General features: G+C 40.7%; 1 protein-coding gene across 1 annotated transcript; it reads left to right on the top strand.

The window, feature by feature from the left end:
* The first annotated feature begins 681 nt into the window (after window positions 1-681).
* chmp4ba (charged multivesicular body protein 4Ba) lies at window positions 682-4260 on the top strand. Its single transcript, XM_071545297.1, has 3 exons — window positions 682-808; window positions 1151-1277; window positions 2112-4260. Exons 1-3 carry the CDS (start codon window positions 719-721, stop codon window positions 2171-2173), a joined length of 279 nt encoding a protein of 92 aa, XP_071401398.1. The 5' UTR covers window positions 682-718; the 3' UTR covers window positions 2174-4260.
* Window positions 4261-8993: the final 4733 nt, after the last annotated feature.

Here is an 8993-nt window from a genome sequence, read left to right as displayed (position 1 = left end):
ATCATTTTCTATTCTCTACTCACTCCTTATAATTTTTCTATTCTCTACTCACTTCTTATCATTTTCTATTCTCTACTCACTCCTTATAATTTTCTATTCTCTACTCACTTCTTATCATTTTCTTTTCTCTACTCCTTATCATTTTCTTTTCTTTACTCCTTATCATTTTCTATTCTCTTCCCTTCTGATTCTTTCTTCTCTTCTCTTCTTGTATCTTCTATTCTCTTATCTTCTTCCCTACTCTGGCCTATTCTTCTCACTTCTTCTCTTCTAATTTTCTCTTCTCTTGTTTTTTTTTTCTTTTTTTAATTTCCTCTTACTTCCTCTCTTCTAATTCTCTTCTCTTCTCCTTTCTCTTATCTTTTCGCTTCTCTCACCTCTCTTCTAATTCTCTCTTCTCTCCTCTCCTCTTCTCCTCTCTTTTATGTGAATGTATGTCCAATTAATGAGCTTTGGAGCTAATTGCTTTTTATTCTTGTGTGTGTGTGTGTGTGTGTGTGTGTGTGTGTGTTTGCATAATTGTAAATGTGTATGCTCGTCTTTGTTCTTTTGTGTGAGCACACTCATTTGCTTTCGTACAGCGGACATGATTGGGTATGTGTTTCCATGTACATGCGTGTGTTTGTGTTTTTTGCACACATATACTAACGTGTGTGTGTGTGTGTGTGTGTGTGTGTGTCCTCTCCTCCACAGGGACATAGACAAAGTGGATGATCTGATGCAGGACATCACTGAGCAACAGGAACTGGCTCAGGAAATCTCAGACGCCATCTCCAAACCGGTCGGCTTCGGAGAAGACTTCGACGAGGTGAGAAACTCCCTGTCCTCATATACTGTTTACTATGATTTATACTGTGAATCTATTACACTTATGCCAGAAAAAACTGGGTGAACTCTATGAAAATATACAAAACATAGTTATGACATGACAGAATGAACACACAAGCAGTGACACTGTTCAGTGTAATTTTGTTTAATTTAGTTGCTTTTATTTGGTTTATTTAGTTTTTTGCTTGGTTTAGAATGTAAATTCTAAATCATGCATTTTAGTAGGTTGTCTCTGACTTTGTTTGTGTCGACACAAGCTTGGCTGCTTTCTTACTTGTCAATCTTTTTGTGTGTGTGTGTGTGTGTGTGTGTGTGTGTCCAGGATGAGCTCATGGCCGAGCTGGAGGAGCTGGAACAGGAAGAATTGGACAAGAACCTTCTGGAAGTTGGAGACACGGAGGACGTCCCTCTGCCCAGCGTACCGTCAACATCGCTACCATCCAGACCAGGTATAACACACACACACACACACACACACACACACACACACACACACACACACACACACACACACACACACACACACAGAAGATACTCCCCTACTTTAAATTAAATGACTCTCCCATTTTTCTCTCAGTGCCCAAACACGATAGTTTTTGCATGTTTTAAGCACAGAGTAGAAATCTGTAGCAGATGGAGCAATCTGGCAATGAAAAGGTGTGTGTTTTGCATGCTTGCAAAATTTGCATGCACACACACACAAATTTACATTTTATCTCCATCTGCTGGATGCTTTCATCCAATGTACCTTACACTATCATGATTGTGCACATTTGTAACCTGGGTGGGAACAGGTTTGAAGTTGTTACATGTCATCCCCTCTCTCCCACAGTCTTCCTGTCAGTCTACTGTCATCTATCAAATAAAAGAAAAATGCACAAAAGAATAATCTTAAAAAGAACAATATGTATGATCAGTGATGTATTGGTAAATCAAAACAAAAAAACTATTATTTGTTCAGAAAATCATTAGTTTATGCTTCTTCTTTAAAAATACAAAACTGTATCATGTACTATTTACTATGATTTATACTGTGAATATATTACATGTATACCAGCCTAAAAAAATGGTTAAACTCTATTCTGCAATTAAATAGGTGGGTAAAGTGAGTTTAGCTGGGTTTACTCTCCACTTCATCTCTGCATCTGATATGAAAATATACAAAAAATATAGTTAGTCATGGTCTACATATGACAGAATGCACACACAGGCTCTTTTCCAATGTTAAACTGTTGAAATGAACATAACTGACCCCAAGCTGTTTCTGTGTGTTCCTCTTTTAGCCAAGAAGAAGGAGGAAGACGAGGACGACATGGCGGACCTGGAGGCCTGGGCGGCTAACTAAGCTAGCCTGCTAGCTAGCTAGCGCCCCTCCTGTCTGTCTCTCTGCTACCTTACTGCTGCCAGACATCTGGAAGAGAGACAGGGACTCTGGGCCGCTCAGCTGGCTGGCCCGCCGCCGTGGCTTTTGGCCTTCGTCCCGATTTCGACCCGTACCCGAACCCTAAAGTATGCACTTGTGCATTCGTGCACCGTCTTGTTGGCAGACTCAAAAGGAAATGAATCTGAGCTGTTCAACTGGCCTGTTGGCTGTGTTCTAATAAATAATCTATGTTCCAATATGTTTCTCTGCGCTTTGCCCCAAATGTACTTCTATAGAAGATGGGGTATGGAAAGCCTGTGCTCATGTATATCAAAGTGCTCTGTTTGAGGGAAGAGTGTGTGAATACACACTTGGGGCAGGAGTGTGTGAGTGCATACTGGTAGGGAAGGGTGTGTGGAGGAACGGGACGTGGCCTCGGTTTCTGGGAGGAATGGGAAGAATCAACAGATATACATATATATATATATATATATAGGAAAAAGGACAGGGTGGAAAAAGTGAAAATAGAAAGACAACTACATGACTCAGCCATTTTTTCTGCTTCCTGTGATGTCATCTCTCCGCACCTTTTAAGATGATGACGACATACTGATACATACTGAGAACCCTTCAATACTCTTCTATCGTCAACGCATCTCTGGAAAATCTCAACAAAAGACTCTATAGAAATACATGTAGGACTTTCTCATTGAAACATTGCTGCCAAATTCAGTATAATGACACAACACAAACTGCTCTGTAACAGAAGTTAACATCAACACTTAACATGTTGGTTTGTGGCTTTGTTAGCTAGCTAACTAGCCAGCAGGCTAATTTATCAAAGCAACCAATTTTAATGTTAACACACAACCAGTCACTACTAACACTAGCTGCTACTAGCAACGTTAGCTAGTGTGCTAATCAGATGTGTTAACAACAAGACAGTGATGTTAGCTGACCAGATACTATGGTTAGCTAGCGAACAAGCTGACATTCAGAAACAGGCAGAAATGAATTATGTCTGTTCCATACTATTGAGGCGGACAAGTCATAAGTTTAGAAATACAATCAGCTGTTCACAGCCACTGTTGCCATGAGCTGTGGGCCTCCAATATGGCCGCCAGAGGAGTGCATTACATCACCTGAAAGTTCTCTGCTTCTACGAGTCTGATTCTTCCAGCGCCTTCTCTGCCTTCAGTTTGACAGTGATATACTCTGAGAAATCCTACATGGGTTGAATTTAAAGATACTATGTGTGTGGTGTGTGAGTGTGAGTGTGTGTGTGTGTGTGTGTGTGTGTGTGTGTGTGTGTGTGTGTGTGTGTGTTTTTCCAGCTCTTTGCCACAGCGACCTCTTGTGAATATTCAGTCAGTAAGTTCTGAGACAGTGAGCTAAAGCTGACCTGTTTTTGCTCTTGACTCATCTGCAGTGTAATATGGGTTTAACATGGAAAGATGAACATGAGACAAACGACTATCGGTTTTTGGTTATGGATCCATATTGGCCTCCACGTAAAAAAAAATACATAATAGGCAAAATAAAGCCCAACTTTAGCTCACTGTCCCAATCCTTCTGGCTGTAGCTGCACTTTCCTCCCTCTGTCAGCAAGCGATGATGCATCGATGGATCTGGGTCGACTCAGACTCAAACAGCAAGTTGAGGCTGCAGTTTAACAGTTTCCTCCGTCATCTGTGTGGAGTTTGAAAGGAGCAAGTTACACTGACGCATTTTCCCACTTTTGTAATGCAAAATTAACTCATTTGAGAGTGGGTCGACCCCGATCCTGACATCAGAAGACAAACTATTGAGAAGAAGCTTCCACATGCCAATAACATGTTTTTTTGTTTGGTTTTTTTTTTACCTCAAATCTTGTTCATGCTCTCTCTGGCTGCACAGAAATACAGTGACAGGTACTCAGTTCTGCTCAGCGCTGTCGATGGAGGACATTGGAGGTTGGACATTGGAGTTTTCGGTGTGGCAGCCATGTTGGTGCCACATCCCTGCTCCATGACTGTTGCTAAGTTTGCATTCTATACAGTTGATCTTAATAAAGTTGGGATTCAATGCAAGTATCAGTGTGGTTGCATCTATAAATACAACAGCAGGTTTCATTTTCACACCGTTCACAGACAGCTGTCGTCTGGAACTGGTCCTGTATGGTTCTATGGAGGGATCAAAGCACTAAATTCACATCCAGAAGGATAACTGAAAAGATAACTGTAAACTAGGGACAGGACAGATTCAATCAGGATTCAATACGACCAAGTTCAGTGACAACAAAGTCTGACTGCAGAACTATGTTTATTTCTGAGCCACAAATCTTTCTAGCGATGCCATTGGCTGCTAAAATGTAAACAGCAATTTAAAAATGTCATTACAAAGTGACAATACTATAATTTGGATGGAGAGCTTGTGAAACCGTGATGGTCAAGAGTCTCATTAGTGATTACTACAGCAGAATAACATGGAGCTGATATCACCATTCATGTTCCTGACCCAACAGATGGATTGACACGTTTTTGTATCGCGATATGTTGAATTTCGATGTATCGTCCCATCCCTACTGTAAACTATAACGATACATTGGCGTTCACACTACAACAATATGTGCGATCAGACGAAGCATGGCTGAAAGTGTTGCTCATCCTACATTACAGAAGCCAGACACTGGTCTATTTTGATCTGTAAGCGCCTTACTGTTTTGAGCCTACAAAGCATAATTCATATCATTAATAAACTTTCACCCTCTGCACTGGAGTGGGGTCCAGCCTTCTTGTGTTTGCCTTTGGACGCCCATATTTTATCCCCACTGAGCTGCAGTTAATGAAAATGTGTGCACAAAGATACCAACCCAACTGTAAGCTAATTGGCAAACTGATTATAATAGCATCTACCAATGATATTAACCCTCATCCTACCGACTGGGGTACCCACAGACCCCAGAGGTTTACTTTTTGTCATATCTCACAGGTTCAATTTGTCCCTAATGACTTCATATCATTGTTTTCTGTTTCTGTTTTAATTAGTGCTTTTTAAAAAATACCAATGTATCGGGGTCCTGGGGGACCCCGGTCAAAAGCACCCAATTTCCGCCTATGCAGTTTTAATAGCTGGAACTATTTATTGAGTTCATGTTTGCCATGGGTCCTAATTTAAAGTATCACACACTATCAGGGGGGGTAGGGGCTCTCTGTCAGTCATTTGAAGGAGACAGACACAGATGCAGCAGACACAGATTTTCCTCATGTGCTCTGTGACCCTAAATACTGCTCTTCCTAAGGTAAGATGATGTTCAGAGTCACAAATACAATACATCATTTAATTAACTGTAACTCTCCTAAAATAATAATAATCTGTTTTTTTTTTCAGATGACATGAATTACATAGCTAATAATGTTGATGGTTGTTTCTTACAGTAGTTTATTCTTGGGGTCCCCAGGGGCCCCGGTCGGTAGTCCCTGTATGTTAAATATGTTGGTAGGATGAGGGTTAATCACGCAAACTCCACATACAAGTTACAATAATATGGGGCCAGAAGAAAAGAGGATTTCCCTACGCAGATCAATGAAGAATCATATCATCAGACTCTCAGTCAGTGAGTTTTCCAAACACAGACATACAGCCTGGTTCCCATGGCTGCTTTGTTCAGGATGTGACTGACTGACTGACTGCTGTGAGTGTTTTCCTGTGTTTTATCTCACAGTATCTCAGATGCTGCTGATTGGATTTGGACGAAACTACAGAGAACGATTGCTCCTTTCTGCCATTTGACTGACAGTTTAAAAATGTACCGATTGGCCTAAACCAATTGCCCCGCTACAACTAAACTTTACTGTTTACGTCTTGTATAAATCTTTATCAAAACCCACTGGCTCGGTGTGATCATCTGCAGAGAGTCTGACTCTTCAGACTGTTACTCAACACACCGACATGCTTCAGTTGAGCAGGTTTGGTCAGAGGCAGATCACAGCCGAACAGTCGTGACCTTTCACACCAAACCCCCAGCAGGCTCTGAGTGTTTACACAAGTTAACTGGAAATCACCTGTTTCATATATCTGGTATCAGTGTTAGTCACTCTTGATGACAGTGTTAGAAAGGGATGTTCAGGAGACCACCATGGTACGGTGGTCAGGTTGTAAGAAAGACGTCCCACAGTCCAGTCCCAGATAGATGAATCAAAGTTTTATTTATGGTTTTATGTAGTATACATGTCTGTGTGTATATGTGTATGTATGTGGTTTCTGCAAATACAAATAAAGAGAAAGAAATACAACAATCAATAAACAGAATAATCACCTCAAATCAAGTTCATTTTAGATATTCACATGTGCACATTACTGCAGGTACCTGAGGAATTATTGAATTAAGTTAAACTGTAACTCATCTACAAAAGATACTATTTAGACTATAACAATCTAGAATAACAGCTTCAATACTGCATATAACACTACAGATAACTGCCAATGATGACTACTGCTGGCATATCCAAACATCAGTTACTGCATCAAGCAGGAATCAGGTAATATATTAACAAATGTACATGAACTCTGAATATTTACCATTAACAATTAATAATAATTCAAAGGTAAACCATCACTTACATTTGACATCGGACGTTGTGGGAACACAACAACGGAAACAAACGGTGCATCAATCCTACTCATAGACAGCTTGGCAGTGAGGTGAGGTGGTAGGGTAAAGGCAGAGGTGGTAGAAGTACACAAATTCCCTACTCAAGTAAAAGTGCAAATACTCATTTAAAAATATACTCTGGTAGAAGTTGAAGTACCATTTCAAATCCTTTACTCAAGTCAAAGTATGAAAGTACGTGGACTTAAATTTACTTAAAGTATAAAAGTAAAAGTTGTTCTCTAAAAAAGTCATTTCTAATGTTCTAAACTGGTTTTCTGTTGAGCGTTCCTCTGAATCCCAGATGAGAAAGAGTCTGCAGCTCAGATCACAAACCCGAACCCCAGCAGCTGAATTCACTAACGCTAACATTAACTCTCTCTCGTGTTGCTTCTCTCTCTCTCCCTTTCCCTAATTTTTGGTGTCACTTTGCTGAACAAGCAGCCGATCACATCTGGCTCTTGATCAGCTGCTTCTGGGATGGAAGCCGTCTGATGCTGAAAATAATTATTTTTTAGAAAATCAGTTGATGATTTCCGGAGAGTAATGAGTCTGTTTTGAAAATGTAGTGAGTAGAAAGAACAGATTTTTCTTTTGAAATGTAGTGAGTAAAAATAAAAAGACTTCAGTGAAAGAAAAACTTGAGTAAAGTACAGATACTTGAAAATCTTACTTAAGTACAGTAATGAAGTATTTTTACTTTGTTACATCCCACCTCTGGGTAAAGGTCAAGTGGGAGGGAGTAGAGAATCATGGGAGACTGAGTTCTGTAGGGGAAGTCACTCTTTTCTACAGACAGTGTCAGGTAAATGTAATATGAAGAGTTTCATGGCAAAACGATACGCATATGTGTAAACGTTTCATCTAGTTTGCATACACACACACACACACACACACACACACACACACACACACACACACACACACACAGTCTTACTTATGTCACTTTTGGGGTATTTACATAGACTTACATTCATTTCCTGGAGACTTACCCTAACCATAACCATAACCATACTTGCCTAAACCTAACCCTAACCCTAACCCTAACCACTGACCCAAAAATCAGCTTTTTACCAATTGGGGACACGGCTTTTGTCCCCAATTGCACAAGCCGTCCCCAATCAACTGGTCTTAAGTCTGGTGTGTGTCCCTGAAAGTGACTTAAGTCACACCCACACACACACACACACACCCACAGTTCCTCCTTCGTATAATCCATCCAGCATGAAGTGAAATCTTTAAACCAGCCTGACACTGGAGACTCAAACCCCCGAGCGGTGAGACGGTCTGCAGGACGGCCGCTGCTCTAAACCAGTGATTCTCAACCTTTTTCATATCAAGGACCCCCTAATTTACACATTAGAGCCACAGACCCCTAACTTGATGAGATTTTGTCTCTCAGACCCAAATCTGATAATATTTTTATTGTTAGATATGATTTTGTCCAGAATTCCAAGACTATCTGTAGTGTAGGTTGAGAGATAACAGAGAAACTATGATCAAAACAGTCATAATTGTGTTAACTTTGTGTTAAATTAAATAATGCTGAAGTTTAACAATTCATCAATTTGCCGGGGACACCCTGGAACCCCCTCAAGGACCGACAGGTGGTCCCCGGACCCCACGTTGAGAACCACTGCTCCAAACGCTCCTAAATTAGCCGGAGGATCGTGTTTCCACCAGCAGGCTGAGTCTGGACTTCTTCAGCTCCGTCACACTGCTGGGTGGGGCTGGACTGGAGGGCCTGAAGGGCCACAGGTTTGATCCCCACAAGGGTTAGACCAAAGCACTGGGCCTTTTATTAAACATCTGATCATAAATAAATAGATAAACAGATCAATAGATAAATATCTGATATCTGGGAGTCAGTGTCGCCAACCTCTGACATGATGGGAAACTGGAAAACCTGACATGAGATTCGACTTTCTTTTTTTATTTTTTTTTTTAAATGTTCACTAATGTTCTTTTTTAATTCTTCATTTAAAGGCAGTAATGTATCTCAGAGTTTCCCTACCACTGAACAGGTGTGGTGTCACTCTGCCTTCAAGAGCTGCTGACACTGAGATAATTGTATTAGTCTGGGTTTCAGTGGAGAGCTTTAGTGTCCCATGATGCTCTGAATGCTGTTTCAAAGGCTTTTCCACCCTGATGAGGAGAAAACTCTGAGGGGAA

The sequence above is a fragment of the Centroberyx affinis genome, unplaced genomic scaffold, assembly GCF_046629955.1.
Source record: "Centroberyx affinis isolate AG114_WGS23_722 - 3 ecotype Tasmania unplaced genomic scaffold, CSIRO-AGI_Caff_v1 ptg004850l_1, whole genome shotgun sequence".
NCBI classification, from domain to species: Eukaryota; Metazoa; Chordata; class Actinopteri; order Beryciformes; family Berycidae; genus Centroberyx; species Centroberyx affinis.
Note: the sequence above shows the minus strand (reverse complement) of the source record. Positions and strands in the feature narration are given on the sequence as shown.